Source organism: Psammomys obesus, unplaced genomic scaffold (assembly GCF_907164565.1).
Source record: "Psammomys obesus unplaced genomic scaffold, mPsaObe1.curated_primary_1811, whole genome shotgun sequence".
Classification (NCBI taxonomy): domain Eukaryota; kingdom Metazoa; phylum Chordata; class Mammalia; order Rodentia; family Muridae; genus Psammomys; species Psammomys obesus.
The window spans coordinates 14172554-14197446 of record NW_026596162.1 but is presented as its reverse complement, the minus strand read 5'-3'; the positions used below and the strand labels follow the sequence as shown (position 1 = coordinate 14197446).

The following is a 24893-nucleotide window of genomic DNA, read 5'->3' as shown; positions in this document are numbered from 1 at the left end:
CTAGTAGTCCAAATTAGTAAGTGTCCAATGTATATAATCCAACTCAACACATTTAAAAACTTAACTATAGACATAAGTGACAAATTTTGAAAATGACATTCTTGAGTGTTTCTCTCCTTTTAATAACCCCCCATTACTTTTTAAAACCAATAGAGCACTGAAAAAGATTGAAATAAGTATAATACTATATAAATGTGATAAATTGACACCTTTTCTCACACGTAGGTTTGTTGTTTTTGCTACAGAGATGTTTATTTATTTATTTGTATAGCCCGGTCTGGCCTCAGGCTCATGATCGTCTTTAGTGCTGGGATTATAGCCGTGTGTTACCGTGCCTGGCGTTAAAGTATTTGAAATTACAGTCTGACAGCAAAAATCTTTGCTTTAATCCTAAATTTATACCTTGCCTTTTTCTACCCCTTCTCACAAAATTTTCCGTACAACATTGTTCTCATTCATTGCCTCTCCTAGAAAACAAAGAAAAAACATCTACCTGGAAATGGTTTTGGAATTCAGTGTTTTAAGGTCTTGGCCCCATTTTCTAGATTATAGGAAATGAAAATTGGGGTCTATTAAGTTGACTGATTGTTTTTGTTTGTATTTTAGTATAAAAACTTAATTACATGGGCTTTAGCTTCCAGCATAAGAACAAAAACCATTTTAACACTAAGGTATTTGAAATATAGAACTAAGGAAACTGTGGAAAATTTTAAAGTATATATAACAAGAGGAGTGTGTTAGCGTTCCAGAGTGAATGCCAAGAACATGTCTTGATTTTCCATGTAGTCTGGCAGCAGACTCATTTGTATGTGTTCCACATGCTGGTGACAGAGATTCCTTTAGCCTACTTGCCTGAGTGAGCTCAAGAGTAATTGCCCCAATGCTGAGTGGAGGTTCAAGCTGAGGAACAGGATCAAGTATGAGACATTGGATGTGGAGGGCAGGGAATAAGGAAAAAGCACACAGAACAGGGAAACAAGCAGAATAATGATGTTTGCTTCTCTTGCACATCTGCCTCAGGTTCACTAAACATCAGCGGAGCCCCTCATTTTCTAACTTCTTTCTTAGACTGCTTCTTTGCCTTTTTCAAAACTGTAGTAGATGGAAGTATGAATTAAAACTTCATCCTGCTAGTTTCAGCATTATCTGTCACAGTGGAGGAGCCTTGCCATTGGTAACTAGTGGAGGCAATCAGCTCCTAACTGGCAGTTTGTCATTTTTCCTGGTGAGAGGTACAGTTCTATGTATACACAGCCTACCACCTCAATTAAAGTACCTCTTTGTGGAGGTTTTAGAACAGTCTGGACCATACTACTTTCATAATGCCAATGAAAGTGCTCTAGGGAGCACACTACCTCTAGATCTCTGGCTACCTATGCTGTTAGAAACATCTTTACATGAAGAACAGAAATGCCTTCTTAGTAGTTTTCTGTTGTTAGCCATTTAAAAAAAATATATCTGTCTGTATTCTTGATTGCTTGTGGGGAAAACAGGACAACCTTGGTACCCTGAGGAATTCTCCTCTGATACTGCTAGGTCTCTGTATAGATTTGAAGAGTCCTTGAAAAGATCCAAAACCTCTGTTGGTCAAGCTATAGAACTAGCTGTTCACTACAGGATAAATATTTGTAGTGCATATATTTACAGTGCCTTCTATTAGAAGAAATATGTGAAATAGTACTTTATTATAGTGTATGACCTTATTTTGAGCTTGTTAAGACAGTTCAAAGTCAAGCTTATTAGTTTTGGCAGCATTTAGGTTGAGCTATTTTTAAAAGCTTTAAGAATATATCTCATTCTCAGGAAGACTCAATATTTTCCTGATTTAGACCAGTTTTGCTAGTGTCTCTATTTACAGAAGGCTTTGAGTTTTGGTCTCAAGTTCTAGTCTTAATATGAAGACTCTTGGGAACACTATCCCAGTGCTCCTACTGTTACTAAAAATCAGAATTTAGAGCTGAGAGAAAGCTCTAGATATCACTCCCAGGAACTCTGTAGAGGAGGAAGTTTAGGCTTTGTGCTTCCAGAATTCCCTGGAGGCAGCAGAGCTGAGGCAACTTCCTCACTCTCTGCTAAAGCTTTCAACCATGCTCTGAGTGGATTTCCTCTCACAGAGTCACTACCAAGCAGTGAACTAAATGTCCCCTGAAAAGGACAGGCTGAGATGTGGCCAGTTTCTCAGACTTCCTAATAATGCTAGGAGTGCAGCGGGGAAGGTCAGAGGCTTCCTATTACTCCTTGACCGGCTTGAAACGGAAATCTCAGCCAAGTGAGTGCTGTTTTCTTTCAGAACCTTGTTAGGTAAACAAGCCACTGTATTCTTGCATCCCGTGTTTAAAGTTCCACTTGACGACTTGATTATTGCAGTTCATAGTTATGTTATAGCCAATACACTTTTAAACAATACTTTTAATTAATTTTACCTTGGAAATATAAATGCATTCTAATTAAAGAATTAGCTGCTTTCTTCCCAGGGGTACCAGTTTTTCTCTTTATCAGCTATATTCAGCAACCTAACTGCTGTTTTAAAAACAAAACATTTCTGCCTCTCTACTTTTGAGATTTTCGCCAGTGCTTGTAATCTGTTCTGTCTCAAGTTCAGGTCAGGTATCAAGACAGTCATTTTTAATGTAGTGGTTAGTTGTAACAGAAGACTGCATCATTCCCATTCTTTCCACTGTTACACTGCAGTGCTTCATGCCAAAACCAAATGAGAAACAGCAGCTCAGATACTCTCACATGAGCTGGGGCTTCTGCTCCATCTGCCTCCCTTTCTTCCTTCCTTCCTTCCTTCCTTCTTTCTTTCTTTCTTTCTTTCTTTCTTTCTTTCTTTCTTTCTTTCTTTCTTTCTTTCTTTCTCTCTTTCTTTCTTTTTCTTTCTCAACATAATGATTATTGGTTGGATTTCAAGAAAAATAAAATGATAAAGCACACTATTTTAAAAACAATAGATAAAATACACAGAAACCCCTCAGGCTCTTTGTGACTTTGTGACTTGGTCCTTACAGCATATGGCCACTGTTTTCATGGCAGCCACACCTCTGAATACATTAGCATGAAAGAATACTATGTTCTGTTTAGATTATTGGGAGAAGAGAGGTGAAAGCATTCTTTAATTTTTAAGATCTAAGATATAATAAAAAGGGTGCTTTTTTTTAAAAAAAAAAAAAAAACACTTTGTGAAAGGACAAAGGAAATCTTTGAGTATGAAGTTTATGAATAGGAGTCTCTAATTTTTCATATGGGATATAGACCTGGTTAAACTATGATAGGTATTCTTTCTTGAAATTATGTTAATTTCTGTTACAATTGCTCAGTACCATGTCATTGTACAATAAGATATTTATCAAGGAAAAATACAGGTTTTTAAAGGTATAGACAAAGATGACATTTGAATAATTTATATATTTAAAGAAACAGTATCGGATTTACATAGTGAATGACTTTAATATATCTAATATGTTTTAACTTCTTTAACATTAATTATGTAAGTAATATTGTGTTCTGAAAAGATTGTGTGAGTCTTTTTAAAACCAGTCATGTTAACATTGATGATAAAGCATTATGACAGTTTTTTTACTTTTAAAAAAATGGATAATGATTAAAATAGCTCTAGTATAAGACATAAAACTAAAGTAATTTTAGTTACAAAAATGTAGAGGTTTTTTTAATAATGCTTATTCTAAAGAACTACGGTTTAAATTTTAACATATAATTCACAAATGTTTATTAATAACATTAATATAGCTGTATCAACAATATCAACTGTATCAACAATAAAATAACTGCATACTGGTACATGTAATAGAGACATGAAAACATACCTTGTCAGAAGAGAAGTTTTCTTCAAAGTAGAATTTATCCACCCTGTATTCCTCAGCTATAATGTAAGTATCCTCAAACTCTTTAAGAAGAAAAGAAAAGTGTTACATTAAAAGAAAATAAAAAAAACACCCAATCAAACACCAGCCCTGCTCCCAGCTCTGTGTGGCTGCACCCTGGTGATGCTGAGTAAACGCCTCCACAGATTAGTCCATGTTCACGCTAAGGAGCGAGATTAAAACTTGTTACTGCTCATATGTTTTCCATCACTGTTTGTATCGTAGCCAAAACTTCCAGCTAAACTCTAGACGTCTACTGGAAGATTTGGAAGAAAAAAAAGAGTTTAATAATTCATGGCAACTGGCCATTGAAACTGTAGTCAGTCACTCTAGAAATACTGATTTGAGGATATTCTGTGAAATTATTACATGAATGAATACCTATAAATTAGTTTCAAAAATCACTCTCCTTTTATAAGCTAATAAAACATTTATCAGTGTTAGCAAAGAACACCAATATTATCTAAGTGTGAACCCAAAGTGTGCACCTACCTAAGTAGCCATGACTTTGTTTTCTCAGAATGACTGAAGCATTATGTTAAACAGATGTCTCAAGACTTTTTTTTTTTTTTTATAGCTCTTAACACTGAAATAGGCATCTTAAGGAACTGATCCTGATATAGACAGCTATTTTCAGCCAGGTAACTCCTATACCTTTTCTTTGCACAAATCTCAGCTCTTTCCTCACTGGTGTTCAAGAGATTCCAGTCTCTGAGGGGGGAAAAAAAATCCTGTTTTCTACTCCAAGAGCCCCACATCCATTAAGCACACGATCCTTTAAGACAGGATGTTTGTCTGACTCTAAGGGGAAAGGCTCAGTTGGTATAGATGATTGCTGTGAATGACTTGATGGTTTATGCAGATTTGTGAACAGCCTGTTTACACTATAGTTGAATGAGTTACCTGAAATCTAGTCTGTCCTGTCAAAAAGTCTCATCATTTGTTGTTCCCAGTCTGCAGAGAAATGGCACAGAATTGAGCCAGCGACAACCATAGAAAATGTGTATCTCACATGTGTCAGGAAGCTTGACTGGTGTTCATCTTTCCATCTCGTATGTAAAAGGCTCATCTTTTAACCTCAAGTCTGATGTCATAGGCAGCGTAGCACTTCCAGATCCCCATTTATTTTATCTCAGGTGGTGCTGCATGCAGGCTGCTCAGCAACATCTTCCTGGGGCAGATGCTCATACTCATTATTTCTTTGCACTTTAGTTGTAAATGTATCTGTTAGCCTGATGGACTAGGAACAGGATGAAAGTATAAACTGTACTTTATTAATCTGTGCCCAGAGCAGTCAGCCTCTGCCTCAGTTCCATCAGTGCAGTCATAAAGAGGAGCTCATGAGTAAAATTCAACTTGTCCTGCACAATGACTTGTTTTGTATTTTAACAGTTTATTGAAACATTAAATGATGTAAACATAGCATAATGGTAGAGCTCAGTTAATTCTAATTATTTATCAAGAATCTGAACCCCTTCTCACCTTCCCCAGCAGAGATCACTCCAGCACCGCAGCTTGCTTTTTGCACTTCATGCACAGGCGGTCACATTATGCAGTCTTCCTGTGTCTGTCTGCTCATTCAGCATTAGGGCTTTGAGAGCTTCCTGTGACTGTGGTTGGCAATAGTTCATTCTCACTACTGTATACGTCGTAGACATAGGCCACACATTATTAACATATGCAACGCAGTTAGTTACCTTCTAAAGCATTGTTATGAACATTTAAAATCTTACTATTGGAGAGTTGTATGTATGCATTTTAACTAGGTGGGAATTGCTGTGTCTTAGCTTCTCCCAGGGCACAGCAAGGTGTAAACAGAAACTCTCCTTCCCCAGGACAGTGTTATAGAGCTGTGTGTCTCATCCTGCATTCTGAGAAAATCACCTTTGAATAAGACCCCTTAGGTCTATGGAAGGCTAATTCTTTCTCTTTTCTACAAGTTTTGGTGGCTTTCCCCACCTCTCCATTCATGTTTTGCTCTAAACATTGAAGAACTAGTTGTATTATAACTATCTTTAGAAGTTGTGGTTATATTTTGTTACAAATGAGATAAATTACCAAATTTAAGTAATATTCTTTTTATTTTGTGAACAGAAAATTTAACTGCTTAAAAAACTGTATAAAATGCAAATTTATTTTTTGTTTTGCCCTATATACTAATGATTATGAAAATAAAACTAATAATTGTGCTCAAATATGATTCCTAAGATGATGTCTAATCCTTCTGGTATAGACATGGACAACAGACATCAAAGTCCATAATACAAATTAAAATAAGAGCATGAAAAACCGTCTTATGGAACTAAAAAAAAAAGTAATGGGTAAGAAAAGTGCTGTAGGAGCTGTGACATGGGTGGCCTGTGGGCACACATAATTGCCTGCCAGCACTTTGTATTTTAGTGTCTAGCACTCCCTCACATTCTTAGAAATATGGAAAAAATTCTAGTTCTGTGAAGGAAAATGGGGTGAGATGACAGGTCCAGGGTCCTCACAGTATGGTGAAGACTGCAAGGATGTATGCCATACATCTTAATAATGTCGAAGGATGCTGGGCATAGTGGTGCAGGCATTTAATCTCAGCACATGGGAGGCAGAAGCAAATGGATCTGTGTAGCCAGGGCTACACAGAAAAACCTTGTCTTGAAAAACAAAAACAAAACAAAAAGAATGGCCAAGAGCACTGAATCATAGAATGCAAATATGTATACCACATATTTGTTTTGTTTGTTCTAGAATGCAAATATGTATACTACAAGGTTTTGTTTTGTTTGTTTCTCTTGAAACATGCTCGCTCTAAGTATCTCAGACTGGCCTAGAATTTGTGGTTTTCCTTACTCAGCCTCTAAAGTGCCCAAATTGTAGCCTGGGCTTGTATTGGCTTGTTTGGCTAATAGCCTAGGGTTTTGCATTTAGTGGATACCTACAAAAACTTTTGGGGAAGGTTCATATTTTTAGTTTTTTTTTTTCTCATATTTATGTTTCTTATGGAGGACTAGTTAGGCATGTTGATCAGAATTTCTAACTATAGAACATGAACTATACTCACTATTGTCTGCAGCTGGATTTAGAGCATATGGCTTTTAAAAAAAGAAAATCAAGAAATCTTGCAACTAAGTCCTTTTTTTTTTTTTTTAAGTATAGCTTGAATAATGCTATCCAGCAAAACCAACCTGAAGTCCTGGGGCAAAATTCTCTCATGTTTATTGTAGATATTTCCTCTGTCCTCTGATGCCCTGACCTTTTATGGGTTCATTGCTGCAATGACAATTTATGGGGCAGAGCACTTGCTTGAGGTTTCAGGTTATGAAAGAAGAGTTGCTGCTATCTTGTCATTTAACATGAACCCGATTGCATTTATGAATAATAAAAAGTTTTACGATACAATTTAACTTATAGTATATGGATATGAAATACTGTTAAATGTCTCTGTGGTAGTTGGAATGAGAAGTATCTCCTGGAGGCTCTGGTATTTGAAAACATGATCTCCTTGACACTTTTTGGAGAGGTTGTGGAACCCTTGGTAGGTAGAGCGTTGCTGTTGACCTCTTGGGGCAGGCTTTGAGTGCTTATGGTTTCATTTCACTTCATATTTGCTCTCTGATTTGTGTTTGTAGTTGAGAATGTGATCTCTCAGCTTCTACTCCAACTGCCATTTTCATTTCCTTCACTTGCTGCCCTGTTTCAGCCAGGGTGTGCTCCTAAACCTCTGGAACCAGAAGCCAAAGTAAATCTTCCTTCTCTAAGCCACCCAGGTCATGGTGTTTTACCACAACAGAAAAGTAACTGCTGGAGTCTTAAAATGTCTTTCTGCTTTGAGAATTCAGTGCAAGAAATGGTTGTATTTTAAATAAATATCCCAGCATGTTCCTTTGAGAGGACCTGAGAACAGTGATTACAGCTAGCTTCCAGGTCTCTGTTTCCAAATGTCATTTCCCACTGGAAGGGATATCATGCCTAAGAGGCCTATGAGCTTCCTTTAGGCCCTGAACCTCATACACTGCAGTGTAGGACCCATTGGGACATATGAGATCCGAATATGGATGTTGTGCTTAATAATACTCAATGTTCAGTTACTTTTTTATAATTGAGTATGTAAAAATAATAATTGGCTCAGTGGTAAGGAAATCTTGCTCTGAAGTGATTGATACTGAGATATTGAAGATGAATGTTAAGAATATGTTCAAAAGGCCCAAATTGATTCCTGAGTAGTAGATGAATATACATACAGATTTAGATGTAAGGGGATAGATGGATAAACAATCACTGATATGAAAGCAGAGACAGATAAATTCTAAAGTACTAATTGTTATGTGTAAATGGAGAGCATTCAACTGTATATAATATTATTTTTTAACTTTCCTGTAGCCTTGAAAATGTTAATAAGTAGAATAAATAAATATTTAACATTGGATGAGATGAACCAGCTTGTCTTAATTGTAACCCTTTGATTTATCTTTATTATAGTAATTTTTAAGTAAAATTATTTTAAGTTAATTTAATTGGTAACCTAATCAAGGTTTCTTTTTAAGATTTATTTATTTTATTTTATGTATATGTGGTTTTTGTTTTTTACATATGTATGTATGTATGTGTATCACGTGTGTGCTTGGTGCCAGCAGAGGCCAAATCTCTGGAGCTGGAGTTACAGATGGTTGTAACCTGCCACAGCATGTGGGAGCTGGAAACTGAATGTGTGCAGTAACAGTCTGTGCTCGTAACCACGGACCCATCTTTCCAGTCCTTAACTTGCATTCATAAACCCATGTAGCATTTGTGCTGATGTTTTATAAATCTGTTTGTAGGTATGCAAGTGTGTGTGTGTGTGTGTGTGTGTGTGCATGTAGAGACACAGGGTCACCCTCAAGTGTTGTTCTGCTGGTCTCTTCCACTTTGTGTTTTAAGAGAGAGCCTCTTGTGTGTCTGACCAGTGAATCTTGGGATCTCTTTCCACCTTCCCAGTGCCAAGATTAAAAGCACACACCAGTATGTCTGGCTTTCTTGATTGGTCCTGGGGTCTTTTGTATGGCAAATAGTTTACTAATTGAGCTATCTCCCCAGGCCCATTTCATAAATACTCTGATACATGCAAATAGCATTTGTCACAGTCCTAAAGGGATGTCCTACAATAGAACTCCAGCTTAGAATGCATTGGGGAAGGGGGTTGGAATACTAGTTGGGTTAGTCTTCAGTAGTTCACATGCAAATTTGGTACTTGTGAATGTAATTTCCACTTTATGCAAAACAGTGAACCTCCAACTGATCTCAGCTTACAAAAAAACTTGCTTATATCCACTGATGGCTTGATGTAAGTTTATTTGACCACAGAGATTGTTACTTAGAAACAAACCAGAACATTTTAATAACATGATGTATTCTTATTCTCTTCCAAACTAATACTCATTTAGTATAATCACATGTTATTTGTAAGACAGTTCTGCTTTCCCTGGTGTAGTGTTCACATTCTTCACATTTTATGCAAAGGAAAAAATAAGCTAGTATGTAAGTTTATACTCTATTCATTTATATGTTTAAAGGGAAACAAAGTTTAACAGAAAAATGTCATATTGTTACTTTTTAGTTGTGTAATCATGAAGATATACTTAAAAGTTAAACCATTTGTTCCTTTGCAAATGATAGCAGATGATAGAGTTCTGGCAACCCTCTCAGTTTCAGATGCTCTTGTTCAGCACATTTTGAAGCAAGAGCATGTAAGTAATATTCCAGGGACTTCCTTCTTACACATAGACTGGAACATGCAATCCACAGAACTATAGTATGCAGTAGTTTTCTTTTCTGGAAGCCTTTTTGGGTTACAGGAGAAAAATACTAGCTTTCAGGTTTGTGTTTGTGAAATTTTTGTATTAGGTCTTTGAAATTCCCATATAATATATCTTGATCATATTCACCCCTGTCTGGTTCAGTTGGGTTAGATTCAGTTGGAACTAATAGTCATAGGTCCAGAAATGAAGTAGGAAAGGACAAACTAGCCGTGTGATATTCTGCTCCAACTTTGCTGCATGCTAGAAAGGCCTGAACTCTCCGTGCAGACTGTATTAGGGACTCAGATGTTGTTTCTAAGGGAGGAGTCTGTCTACTACACAGGCTTATTGATCAAATACCAGTTCTATTTTGGTTGGCTGTTACAAGTATTATACAGGGCTTTGTTTTTACAGTTTTTGGATATTGCAAGCATCCAAAGTGACTTGCATACAAGTCAAATTAAATTTTCTTATCAATTTGGTTTGTTTGCTCCTAGCCCAGACTTATGCATAATTTACTATATATGTAGCCCAGGCTGGCCTCAAACTTGAGTGCTTACCTTGCCTTACCTTTTTGAGTACAGGGATTTTAGGCCTATGTCACCACCCCAAACCTGGTGGGGTTTCTTTGTTATTGTTTGAAGAATTACTTGTTTGTTTGCTTATTGTATATATGTCTTAGTATAGTTGGGTGCCTGAGGCAGCCAGAAGAGGGTGTCACATTCCTTGGAGTTTGGAGTTACATGTGGCTTGTGTGATACATAGTGTGTGTGCTGGGAACTGAATATTTGTGAGTCCCCTGGAAGCACAGCAAGTGCTCTTAACCACTGAGGCATTTCTCCAGCCTTGGTCAGTTAGTTTGTGTTTTTCTTTTTAAAAGTTTTTTAGATTTACTTTTTATGTGCATGAGTGTTTTGCCTGCATGTGTGTGAATAAATGCACCATGCCCGGTGCCCACAGGGATCAGAAGAGAGCATTGTATTTCCCAGAACTAGAGTTATAAAGGACTGTGAGCCATCATGTGAGTGCTAGGAACTGAGCCCGGGTCAGCTGCAAGAGCAACAAATGCTCTTAAGCTCTGAGCCATCTGCTTGTTCTTCAGTCTAGGGTGAGAAGTACTTTTGACTCTGAATTTCAACTTTCACACCTAATACGCTCTCTTAGCCTGGAGCCCAGCTCAGGGATTTCCTACACCAGAGTTCATTCTGTTCTGTGTCATGAATGTGAACATGCTATGGCACAGTGAAAAGATGGTCACACTTCGGTTTTGTTGATTCCCCTCCTGCTCTTTAGGAAAGCCATGGTTTGCTGAGCTGCTGGCATGACTAGGTTCCCTATACAAACCTTCCTGGCCAGCCGAGAAGCCTGAGGTGTTTTCTGTCTATCTGGCCCAGTACAGAGCACTGTGCTGAACACTGCCCTGGTGTCCTTAGCCTATTCTTTTTCTCCACTGTTTATCCAATCCTAGTGAAATGCTACTTTAGATAGTAATAGGCACCACACAAAAGGCCTGGGAACCTTGAGTAATTTAGTTAATTCCCTATGTGCCTGTTTGCTGAAGTGTCTAGATGAAGACATTGATACTCACTTTCAAAAGTCAGCCCTAGGCACAGCATTTATGACATCACATCATTTAATTGTCCATCCATTGTGGAACACAGTTTTTTCCCCAATTTTATGGATGAGGATACTGGAAGATGGGTCTGAGTTTTAGACCAGGTCTATGAATAATATTGATTTCAGTTCCAAGGTATCATGCTCCTTTTTTTTTTAAGTACTGGAGATAAATCTCGATATTTCACAGAATCTAGAGCTTAGGGGCATCTAATGATTGCCTGGATTAGATTAGATATGAACACAAATTTCTTGTAATGCATTCTTTTAATATATTTTTTTTTAATTTTAGGTCAATCAGTGATCTGAACTGATATGCAACCATAAACAAAGTTCAGTTGTCTCAGTTTATAAATTCTTCTCTGAGGAAAATTTTACTCTTTCCCTAAATAAGGGGAAAGGATGGAATTGATATCATGTAGCGTTTTATTTATACCACCCCTTGAGGTTTCCCTTAAACAGCAGAACTTGAGTATTTCATTAAATCATCGTCTTGGGAACATAGTAATTCATGGTATATTTAAATGATGGCTTTGGAAAGACTGTGATGCAGAACAACCATATTGATTACTGAGTATTTCCAGTTGTCAAAGCATGATTTAATAAAGAATACAATCTGGGCTGGAAAACTAGCTCAGCAATTAAGTTGTACACTGTTCAGAGGACACAAGTTCCCAGCACCCACGTCAGGCAGCCTGTAACTTCTAGCCCCAAAAGAGTTTGATACTTTTGGCCTCTGTGGGTACCTGTATACTTGTACATTCCCGCACAGCCACACAAAGTTAAAATACCCTTTCTCTAAGTTAGGAAAGATTAATTAGAACAATTTTAATAAGAACAATTATCCCTGATTAACTTCATGACCCTGTGATTTTTTTTTTTTCCTTTTAGTTTCCCAGTTTTCTCTTGGGAATGCTTTTTTTTGTTGTTGTTTTGTTTTTCAAGACAAGGTTTCTCTGTATAGCTCTGGCTGGCCTGAAACTTCCTCTGTAAACCAGGCTGGTCTTGAACTCATAGAGATCCACCTGCCTCTGCCTCCCAAGTGCTGGGATTAAAGGCATGCACGACCACTACCCTGCAAAATGCTTAATTTTTTTTTCAGGTTCTTTCCTGTTTTTTTGGGTTTTTTTTTTTTTTTTTTTTTTTTTTTTGAGGGCGTTAATGTTTGTATTAACTTTGGATAACCTGTGAATTGATGCATTTTGCACTGAGGACCAGGAAGACGAAATGTTTTGTTTATTCAATGCCCATTTTTATTGCCTACTATGCCCAGCATGTAAGGATTCAAGAGATGGATTCTTTATTTTCTCCTGAGTTTTACATTCCTTTTGAAAAAGCACAGTATACCTCTCCATCTAGCTGTCATGCAATACCCCCATATACAAAGACATCATATCTCACTAGAAACAGCAAACAGTCAATTAGACATAACTAGTAAACCCAGATCTAACCTCAGTGATGTTACCATGAGCATGAAGTAGGAGGATGCTTCCTGAAGAGTCACTTCTTGCTGTACCTGAGAGCTAGCTTTGGAAAGACAGGTGCTCAAGTCTGGAGACTGGTGGTGAGCTTGGCTTGTCCCCTGTGCCTTGAGATGAGGGTGAGCTGACTCTCAAAGCATGTACCCTCGTACTTCATTCACCCACCAGCCCTGTGATTCCCTGACTTTCTTGTCTTCCTTTCCATCTGTTGCTTGCACTACAAGCCAGGTGCAGCCTGTCCTCTCACAAATAGCCACTGCTCACTTCTTATCAGTGACCTAAATTCCTATGAGCCTTGTGTGATCTGATCACTATCTACTCGAAATATAGTGCTTTAGGTCTTTTTCTGGTTTCTGGTATTTATTTATTCATATAACCAGGCTATATATGTTTTCAACTTGATCATATCACAGCATTTATTAAAATAATCATGAATAACAAGCCAGCTCTCAAAATTAAGAATACAAACACCATTTCTTGAACATTTGTGCAAAGTCAAGACATGCATTAATGTTTTCCCAACCGTGGCTAGTCCTTAAGACTTCCTTAGTCACAACTGATTTATGAGGACAGACTGAACATCTGTTTGTTATAAACGTTGTATCAAGAAGAGTTTTTGCTGTACGAACATTTTTCACTTTCTATAAAATTAAAACATCCCATTCAGAACATGATGAGGTTTCAAGACTGAACAGGTTCCATGTTGAAAGCATTCATGAAACTATAAAAACATTTGAAATCTGTAGCCGTTCTTTTTATCTATTTTATTTTTGGTTTCTTATATCTCTACCTCCATTCTGCACCCCAATCTCTTCCAACGCCTCAACCCCAGGTGGGAGAGAAAGAAGATTAGTGGGGAGAGGGGCCATAGTTCTCTATAGCTATTTCCTGCTGTTTAGGGACATAGTCCTTTGAGGAAAATCCAATCTTCATTTCAGACATCTCCAACTTCTTCTCATCAAACTGCAGCAACAGCAACCAGGAGCAGCAGCCTCCCCCCACCCCATCCCTTGGAGTCCCCTGACCCTCTCTAGACTCTGGCATTTATTTTCCCCAGAATTAAACTATCCACAGCTGACAAAAATCATATCCTCTCAGAGCCCACACAAGGCAAATAGTCTGCTGCTGTGGACAGTCTAAAGCAGCCCCATATCTCACACCTGAGATTAAAACAAAAACATGTTTACATAACTGATTTTTAAAAGAAACTAAAACTCCCACTACAGAAATAAATGAATCTTCCAAATTCAGGACAAAGTTTCAACTGTCATTCAGATTTTTAGCTTTATTAGAGATTCTGTTATCTTAACAAAGTTGGGGGAAATGGGCCTAGCTGGCCAAGTGCATCTGTGTCTGCTGCTACAGGCACCATCCTTTCCTTGAAGGCTCTTTACTGTGGCCACATATTCCCTGAGAGCACTCAGGCCCTGGCAGAGGAACCCTGGGTTGATACGCTCTCTTCATCACCACCTGATTGACAGTGCTTGCCTCATACTTGATTTCCTGCTTACAATCCTCCCAGAAAGGAGAGAACTTCTCAGTTATGTTTGTCATTGGCTCTCTAAAGTGGCATCATAATAAAACTAAAGCAAGTCACAGTAAGATTGACAGGTGATGAATACCTGTAATCCTAACACTTGGGAAGCAGAAACAAAGGACCATAGTGAGTTCAAAGGCATCCTGAGCTACAGAGTGAGACACAGTTTGAAAATAAAAAGTGTGAGCCCGGTCAGTGGTGCACTCAGGGAGGAAGAAGCAGACGGATCTCTGTGAGTTCGAGGCCAGCCTGCTCTACAAATCGAGTCTAGGACAGCCAAGGCTACATAGAGAAATCCTATCTAAAAATAAAAATAAAAAGTGTGAGAATTAGAAATAAATCGTTTAATAACTCATCACTGTTATATTTAGATATTAATTCCATTGCCTTATCTTCCTCAGTTTGAGTTCCCTTTGACTTGAGCACAAGCATTCATTGCTTCTAGTTCCTAATTTTATACACAGTGTGACCAGCTGCTTCAGTCGCCTCCTCCTTTGACTTCCCTGCCCCATGATGGGTTATACCCCTAAACTGCATAATAAAATAAATCCTTTCTTCCTTGTGTTGGCTTTTATTGAGGTATTTTTATCACAGTAACAGGAAAAGAAACTAAGGCAGAGGCCAAAGCTAGAACTTAAGTCATGACACTAGTGCTTCTTCAGAACACAAAACTGAGAGTTAATGAAAGAAATCAACATAGTTTCTGTGTGTAGCATATAAAAATTTTACCATTACAGAGATCTAAGGTCATCATGGCTGCACATACCTTTAGTCCTAGCACCTGGTAACTTTCAGGCCAGCCAAAGCTACAGAGTAAGACTTTATCCAGATAGATAGATAGATAGATAGATAGATAGATAGATAGATAGATAGATCGATCAAATTTGCATTAATAAAAAAATCATTGCAAGTCAGTGTCTAACAAATACTACGTTATTCATTAAACTGATAAAAAGTACATTTTAGTAATTATGGAAAAAGAGATGGTTGCTAACTATAGTAACTGGAAAGGAATGTCTTCAGAAATGAGTTATGTTTACATTTAACTTAGCTTATAGTTAACAGTAGTTTGTATTTTTAGCAAAGTACTTTTCACTTTTGTTTGTTTGTTTGTTGTTTTCTGAGACAGGGTTTCTGTCCAGAAACTCACTATATAGCCAAGGCTGGGCTCAAACTCCTGCCTCTGCCTCCCAAATTCAGGGATTAAAGGCATGTGCCACCTTGCCCAGCTTACTTTTTGTAATCTTCTGATCTTGTTGAAGAATGCAAGCAGTCTTGAAATGTCTTTTTTTTTTTTACTTTAAAAAATAATTCTAGACTTATAGTGTAGAATTTTTGTGATCTTCTGAAAGCTTTCCTTGCCATTACCAATGTGCATGTAACTACTATAAGATTATCTGAGCCAAAAAGTTAGCATTAGAATGGTATGTTGGGGGCTAGAGACATGGTTCAAGCCATTAAGAACATGTGCTACCCTTACCCAAGTTCAGTTCATAACACACATTATCAGTTGGCAGAACCACCTGTGACTCCAGCTCCAGGACATCCAGCACCCTCTACTGGTTCCTAAGGGCACTTCACTCATGTGCACAAACACATACACACACAGACAATAAAGAGATGTAAATTTTTAATGCATGAGTAAAATTTATAAGTAGCCAAAGAAAACTTGAAGCTACTTGATGTTTTGTGGTTTAAGAACAATACTTGAATACAGTCTTATGCATGAAAATGCATAGGATGAGATTTCTCTAACTCTAATATAATTGTTTTCAAGATGAAGATATTCTAGAGCTGAGTCCTCATCCTCTTCAGCACTGCAGATTTGTTCTGGAAGAATATTCCTAAAGAAAGATGGACATAGAAATTCTAAGCAGTCCAAGAATCTAACGTTAGCATTTAGAAGTTAAGTTTTTAATAATGTTGCAGTTAGGCATGACATGGTGACTCACATTTGTAATTCCAGAACTCAGGAACCTAATGAAGACTTGCAGTGAGTTTAAAGACGACTATAAGAAATGAGACTGCAAGAGTGCTCTAATGGAGCAGACTCACAACCTGCAAAGTGAGGGAGCTCTTCCTACTCTTTGATTTAAAACAGAAACCTCTCTTATTGTATAGGGATATCCAAGACTGATCTTGAACTCCTGAACCTGTTGCCCTTACCTCTCAATAACTTGAATTATAAGCATGAGCCACCATACTGGTTCCATACTGTTTCATATTGTTCTGGTAGTCACCCATGTTCCCTAGGCAGGCATAATGATTAAACAAGAAGAAACATGTCTCCCAAAGTGAAGGAGGTTGAGTCCCAGTAAATTTATTCAGAATTTGCCTGTGTGAAACCCTAGATTCTACTCTGCAGATCACACTCTGTATATACATGGGGATTGTAGTATAGTATATTTATTGCTTTACAGCCTTAAATGAATCTATCTTCAAGGCTCTACATATTATTTAACAATATTCTACTTAATATATGGAAAATTATAAAATTAATACAAAAGTAGAAATTATTATGAATCTTCACATACCTATTGTTCTATTTTAGGCATTACTAACATTGCCAGTTTTTTTTTTGTTCTAATTACTCTTTAGCACCATTTTTTCTCTTCAAAATAAATGCAAGGGTGTATATTTTGGGTGTTTGTCAACCAAAATTTAAATTGATACTTGAAAAATCCAAAATTTACCGAATCTTATTGTTGTTCAGCCTCAGAAAATGCAGTGCTTTCATTTCTCCTATTCCGGGTGGTATGGACTTTAGGTCATTGTGATCCAGAAATAATTCTCTCAGAGAATGATATGCCCCATAGAATGAGACCAGGTCCACACCATCATCAGAAAGTCTATTAAAAGACAGGTACAAGTACTCCAGGCCTGGTTCCATGTGGCCAAACACATAGCCAGGGATCCGTTCAATTTGGTTCCCAATTAGTACAAGGTGCAGCAGAGACTTGGGTAGATAGGAGGGAACGTGGTAAAGCTTGTTGTAGGACAGATCGATAGATTCAAGATTTCTGCAACAAAGGAAAAGTGAACAGGATAATGAACCTCAAGAGACTGACTGATCATCCTGATGATCCTAAACAGAACTAGATTATATGCCAGCCTTGGTCTGTCTGGCTCTCAAGATCATGTTCATACCAGTATTCACACCATTCTTTAGCTATGGGTGTCGTATCAGAGTCCAGGTAGAAAACTCAGAGCCTTTGGGAAATGGGGGAACTAAGTTCAAATTGTTAATCAAATGACATCCAGGAGCCTTTAGTTGCAGTGTTTCCTGATTTAGGGTGAGGGTGGGTTTGCCTTTATTTTTTTTGTTCTTACTTATTTATAATCTGGCAAATCTGAGACTTCCAGAGAGATAAAGGGATTAGAGTGATATGGAAGGATCTAGAAGCATTCATGCCCTGGGAAGTCCCAGGAATGTGGTAAGCTCCCTGCTTTATTTCAGAAGCTTCCCACAAGTCTACAAGGGCTTCTGCCCAGTCCTTTTCCTGAAATAAAGGACCCCTCTATTCATGAAAGACTTCATTATCCCTCAGCTGGGTCCAAAGCCTCTTATCATTTCTCTGAACAACCCATTTCCCAGGCTAGTAGACTTGTTGGCATATTTTTGCAGACATGCAGCCTTTGTCTGTACATATCCATTGAACATGATAATCAGACAGGGCTTGCCTTCAACTCATTCAGTCATTGCTAAAGACTGCAAATAGGCTGTTGATTCCTATCTAGGAAGGTGGATTATATTTTGTACCTCTATTCTCAAACAAAGCCTTCTTAAGATAGAGAAATGGTTTGAGTCAAAGAAGGCAGTATGATGTAGAAGGATAGGTCTGGCCTCCACAGTCTGGCATTTCCATTTAATGGTGAAGAAAAGGGTTGTCTCCTTACTCCTCTCTGTGTGCAGATGATTATGCCATTTAAACAACCTCTGAGGTAAACACGCTGCTAGGGTAACATTTGACTGTTGGGGTCAGCCCTCATTTTTTGCCAGCTCAGCACTTAAACGTGTTCACAGGCAGTGTAGTGGTCATAATGCCAGTTGTATAATGAATGGTTTGGAAACTCAGGGAAGTAGCTAATTGTTGGAATTAACAGTAACAGTTCCATGGGAAGGGATGCTTAGAAAGTTAAACTGTGGTAGATACTTACTCTTGATTTATCCATGCTAAAGGCGCAATCCGACTTTCTTCTATTTTATTATAACGTAATACAATCATAGTGATCTTTCTGGTGTGATTGAAACAAATTTCAGTTATTTCTTCAATTTGATTATTTTCTAGGTATAACTCCTATAAATAAGAGAAAATATTATTTTTCTTCCATTGGTGTTCAGTGATGCTCAATTTCACAAAAACTGAAATAGACTATTCTCATTAGTATTACTTCAAGTCATATTATTCAAGTTAGTTCATGCTTTTAAGTGGTCAAATTGTATAGCTACTAAAATAAAAGGTACTACCTGTCAGGCTTGTGGTAGTAAATCAATTTGCGTTGTGTGTTAGGCATATGCATATTTGAGTGGGCTGTACATGAACATGCGTGCAGGAGCATGTGAAGGACAGGTTGGTATGAGGTGTACCTTTTTCAGTCACTCTCCACCTCACTTTTTGAGACAGGATGTCTTACTGAACCTAGTGATCACTGATTCCCCTAGACTGAACTAGTGGGTTCCAGAGGTCCCCTGTCTCCCTGTCTCATGCTGGGAAGACAGATGCACACTACCACATAAAAACCTGAATAGGTGCTAGAAATCAAAGTTGGATCCTTACATTTGTGTGGCGAACATTTTACCAAGTTATCTCTTCAACCAAATAAGCTTAGCTTTTTAGCCATAACACATGATACAGCATATCATGTAATCTTATAAATTACCTGAGTAATTATAAACTTATAATTACTTTTATAAACTTGCGTTAATTATGTCACTTGAGCTGCAAAACACTGAAAATTAGGAGTAGAAATAATCACAACTTACCAGTGAGAAGCTCAGGCCTGTAGGAAGGTGAATGCCCACCCTGGGTTCCAGGGCTGATGCATGAGGGGCTGGCCTGGCTGAGCCTTAGCATCAGACCAGCCTCCCAGTATTCCATAGTACCTATAATTATTTTAGGCCCATGTTTTTAGATGAGTTATAATTTATTACTCATAAAGTTCATTAAGAACCTTAACTTGGATAAGAGTGCACTTTACTAGAACTACCAAGTTTTGAGTAGCCAGCTACTTTTAAGTTCCTGGTATTAGAAAAACATTTGTACTAAAAGTTCTGAATTATTAAGTTTTTCTGGCTGTACTTAGGATGCATGAGTAGAATTGGCTTATATGTTAAATGTAACTTTTTATTCACATCATGGTTATTTTCATTTACTAACTTAATTTTGGCATGTGTTAATGCATAAAACAATATTCCAGCTTTTTGCTTTATTGTCCTGTGTAATTAAGGGATGAATTAATTATATGAGAGGTTTCCAAACTCACATGTATAACAGAATCACCTCATGAGCCTTGGAAAGTAGAAATTCCTACCCAAATACATCCCAGGAAGAGCTATTTAAGTAAGTTCTGGATTACTCTTCCATATGCAAAGACTCTGAAGCTTTAGGAAAGATTGCTTTGTGACAGCCTTCAGATGTGTTACTTGCAGGCTGGCCTTTAAATAGCATGTGCTGTTTACTGTATGTCCAGAATTTCCAAGGTTAGTGGAAATAGGTCCCTTTGGAGAGACAGAAGCCAGGCTGGGAACATCACCTAAGTTGAACATGTATATGTTTTGCCAGTTGCATGTATCAAAATATTTAAAATGTCTTTACATTTATTTTATGTGCATATGTGTCTGTGGATAGACACGTGTGGAGATCAGAAAACAACTTGTATCAGATACCTCTACAGTATGACTCTCAGGGGTCAAACTCAGGTGTCAGGGTTAGTTATCATCAGGTGGGTTAGCAGTTGAGCCATCTCCTTGGCCCCTAAAATTTTCAACTTTAAAAAATAATTTTAGATGTCTGACCTTGCTAACCAAGCATCAGAATTAGCATGTCAAGGATAGGTCCAGGCGTTTTTATGTCTTAATGACTTACATGAGGGCTTGAGGATAGGGGTTTGATTCTCAGTACCAAATAAAACAAGGCGTGGTGGTACATGTGTATAATTTCAACACTTGGAAGGTAGAAGCAGAAGGTCCAGGTGTTCGAGCCTAGCCTGGGATAATAAGGTCTTCTTTAAAAACAAAGTACTAGAGGATTTGGATGTGAAGCCAGGTGCTGGTAAATGCCATTGTTACATAGCTATGTCTCCTCAGCAATAGCAGAGGCAGGAAGGTGTAGTCGGACAGCTGCGTGAAATCACAATAGCTGGACCTCTGTTCTGGGTAACTAGGACTAGAGGAACTCTATTCTGGCTTTGTGTGGGATGAACATGAAGTTCAGATAAGGAAACCTGAATTGCAGCTCTGGACCTCATGTTCCTAATTCAAGTAATGAGCATTAGTAGTTGATGGCCAAAGACCACCTGAACAGGAAAGAACACTCCTAGGAGCCACTCAGGACTCTAGAAGATCTGAAACAGGAACAGGCTCTAGAGCCAGAAGTCAGACACAGTACAGTTTAGGGTAGAACTGGTGGACATTTCTAAGCTTCGGAGTTGCTGAAGTAGTCCAGGACTTATTGGTATAATTATTTTTTTTTTAATTTTCCTTAATTTTCCATTTGTTTTATTCACTTTAAATCCTTGTAGCCCCTCCCTTCTCCCTTTCCAGCCCCATCCTCCATTCTCCACCATCTCCTTATCTTCATAAAAGGGGTGCTCCTTTTCCCATCCACCCCAGCTCATCAAGTTGCATCAGGACTGATTGTGTCCTCTTCCCCTGTGGCCTGTCAAGGCAATCCCGAGGGGAAAGTGATCTAAAAGCTGGCAAATGAATCCATGTCCGATGCAGTCCCTACTTCCCTTACTCTTGAAGCCTAAGCTGCCCATCTGCTACATCTTTGTATGGGGCCTAGGCCCAGTTTATGCATGACCTTATGGTACAATTCTTAAGTCCATGATCCTTTCATATTGTTACTATTAGGTCAGAATGTGGCTTTACTCAGGTTTTACACACACACACACACACACACACACACACACACACACAAAATCTACTAAGCCACGTATATGTATTATATATATTTATACATATTTATTATCTACTAAGCTGTATGTATAGCTAATACATAAATACTTACAATACAAGCCTAACAACCTGGACTTGAGCCCAAGAATCCATGAAAGAAGGAAGAAAAACCAATACTCAAATGTTGTGCTCTGACTTCCATTTACACCTTGTGATATGTGTGTGCATGTATTGATGCATGTCTCTGTTTCTCTCTGTGTGTCACACAGACAAACACTAATAATAATATTTAAAGGATATATTTATCTTCTATATTTTTTTTTTGTCTTATGTAATACATTTAAAACATTAGAAGAAAAGCCAGGCCTGGTGGCACACACCTGTAATCCCAGCACTCAGGGAGGCAGAGGCAGGCATATCTCCGAGTTCAAGGCCAACCTGGTCTACAGAGGGAATCCAGGACAGCCAAAGGTACACAGAGAAACTGTCTCAAGATACCGACACAAACCAAAACAAAATTAGAATTTTATTGTAATGGTCCACACCTTCAGTTCCAGCACTCAGGAGGCTGAAGCAGGAAGATCATGATTTCTAGGCCAGCATGGCCTACACACTGAGATCCTGTCTCAGGAAATAAAACAGAAATTAGAAGAAAGATATCAGTACCTCAATAGAAGCAGGAAGACCTTGTGGTATGATTCTAAATTTGTTTTTTCCCAGACGGAGGTATGATAGGCTCTTCAAAGATTTGAAAGCTAAAGGGTTGACATTGATTTCACTGAGATTATTTCCTTCCAATTCTAAGGTGACAAGTTGATTTAAGTCTAGAAAAATAAAATTATCCAAATATTAGAATAACTTTAAAAGCATGCAGTTTGAAGTCTGATGATGTGGCACAGTGGCAAAATCTTGCCTAGGACCTGGGCCAGAGCCCCAGCACTGCAGAAAAAAGAAACAGTAAACAGAAGAAAGAAACCATTTGAAAAACAGTCAGTGTATTTGGACTTTGTAATTTCTCTTTCTTTGCTTCCTCCGTAATTCCATTTCCTGAGAATTTTATAAGTGGCTTCTGCACAATTCTACCAGGACAGGAGTCATTGGGGAAAATCATTCAGGTGTTGAAGGGTACAAATATTATATAAGGAACAGAAACAAGAAAGAAGGTAGACAGAGAGTAAGGATCACCTCTAGAGGCCATGCTGTCTGTGCTGGACAGTTTTATATCACCTTGACACAGCTGCAGTCATCTGAGAGGAGGGAACCTCAATTGAGAAAATGTCTCCATAAATCCAAGCTGAACACAAGCCTATAGGGCATTTTATAATTAGTGATCAGTGGGGGGGAGGGATGGGGGGACTCATCCCTTTGTGGATGGGACCACCCTGCATTTATGGTATTGGGTTCTATAAGAAAGCAGGCTGAGAATGCCTTGGGGAACAAGCCAGTAAGAAGCACCCTACGTGGCTTCTGCATCAGCTCTTGCCTTGGAGTTCCAACCCTGCTTAAGTCCCTGTCCTAAGCTTCCTTTGATAATAAGTAGGGATGTAGAAGAAAAAGCCAAATAAACCCTTTCCTCCCAAGTTACTCTGGTCATAGTGTTCATCTCAACAATAATAACCATGATTAAAACACTTGCCAAGCGGGAATTTCAAATTGAAGGAGTAGGGTATCATCAAAATTATTGGAGGCATTTGCAGATGCCTATAGGTATGAATTGGTAATGCAATAGGCAATGGGATGGTGATTCCGTTCTCTGTAACACAGAAAGGAAACCCCAAATCTCTCAACAATGAAGAAATGCACAGAAGTGTCAGACGTCATAGTACACACCTGTAGTCCCAGCACTCAGGGAGGCAGAGGCAGGTGGGTTTCTGTGAGTTTGAGGCTAGCCTGGTCTACATAGTGAGTTCCAAGACAGCCAGAGCTACATAGTGAGACTCTATCTGCCACCACCAAAAAGAAAAAAGAAAAAGGAAAAACAAAATCAGAGCAATGAATTCCCATTATAGTTACTCATTTACTGGCACAAAGTGAAGCCAAATGAAAGGTTTTTTGTTTTGTTTTTTAAAAATGATCATAATTCTCCATGTATTCAGACTGAGCTACCAAAGAAGGCCTTTATATGAACAATTTTTTGTTTGTTGTTTTGTTTTTTTTCTACACTGTTTTTACTGGCTTCAGGAGTGGTATTACCTAGGTCAAATAGAACATACACCTCTCAACAATGTCATACCCAGAGGCCTCTGAGTCACAGGTTCAGGGTGTAGACAAGATTCCCCAAATAGGGGATGTTTCCCTGTTCAACCTCTGTCATCAGCATTACAGCAGATGCAGCTCAGGCCTGTACTGGGCAACAGCAGAGAGTGACATCAGGAGTGGAGAAAATAAATGACAAAAGATTCTACGAGAACATGGTGTTTATTGCAGTGGTGTGGAATATACTTAGAGATACAAAGATTTAGATAGAGTTAAGAGGAGTTTCAGGCTGAAGCAGCCAAGTGAGCACATGCTATTTGAGCTCACTGGGATGGAGGCCTCTGTGGTGGATTGTATACAGCAGGGTAAAATTGTTATTCAGAGTGGGTGCCACTGTGCCTTGGTTGTAGGTTAGGCTCTCAGGATGCTATGACAAAAGCCACATAAGAACAGATTACTCTGGTGCTGGTACTTGGGATCAATCAAGGATTGGGTTGCAGGAAATAGGGAGGACAGCCAGGAAACTAAGGTTCATAGTTAGAGTTCTTTCTATCTTACTTCCAAAGTTAAAGGTACAGAGGGTCTCTAACATGCTGGCAGATCTTGAAGTTTAGGTCTCCCCTGAAAAGTGGAGAGTAGGAGTAAAGGCTGTTAGGTGACACCCTGAGAAACAGGGTACAATGGTCTGTGCCCCTGTGCTGTTTCCTCTGTGTGTATGTCAGCAGTTGGGTAAAGAACATTTACGTTACAGCTGAGCTTACTGTTGAAAGGATTCTAACTAGAAAATACAGGTAAAAGACCTTTGTTGTGGGTAAGGTCATGCCGCATTGTGGGTGCAGTGGTGTTTGTTAGTGTTCCTTGTGGACTAAAGCAGCCATGCTGACTTAGTTTGATTGTTCTGGTCAGTAGGCATGATAGGAATGTTCTGAAGCACATCCTATTCCCACTGCCTTTTATCCTTCCACCATGGTAGAACTTCCCCCTCTATTTAGTACCTGTTGAAGGTCTCAGATTGTCTCCTTCACTTCACTTGTTATGTGTGTCCTTACACACCTCCCTCAGCACTTGACTATCAGCCCATCCTGCCTACAGTTCCTACAGTATCTAGAATTATCTTTTTCTTTCATGTGCTTTTTTTTCCTCTTGGTTTTCCATTTCTCTACACCTGTGATCTAAAAGGTCATTGGTGAGTAGCTACATGGAAGGATTACCAGAGGATAGTAGCATTTGGAGGCAACACAGAAAGGCTATGTCACAGCACTGGATGAGATGGCTCATCTGCTAGCCATCATCCACAGTAACAGA

The 24893-nt window shown here is 38.4% G+C and overlaps 2 protein-coding genes across 3 annotated transcripts in view; one reads left to right on the top strand and one right to left on the bottom strand.

Moving 5' to 3' along the window:
• The window catches only part of Cenpp (centromere protein P), a 200579-nt gene that overhangs the window by 104099 nt on the left and 71587 nt on the right, over window positions 1-24893 (top strand). The window lies entirely within an intron of this gene.
• Window positions 15923-24893, bottom strand: part of Ecm2 (extracellular matrix protein 2) — a 35494-nt gene continuing 26523 nt past the window's right edge. The window contains exons 7-10 of the mRNA XM_055595205.1: window positions 22059-22216; window positions 18431-18570; window positions 16966-17292; window positions 15923-16116 (exon numbers count right to left, since the gene is read on the bottom strand). Of these exons, the coding sequence (XP_055451180.1) occupies window positions 15948-16116; window positions 16966-17292; window positions 18431-18570; window positions 22059-22216 (794 nt within the window). The 3' untranslated portion in view covers window positions 15923-15947. The remainder of the gene's footprint in view (window positions 16117-16965; window positions 17293-18430; window positions 18571-22058; window positions 22217-24893) is intronic.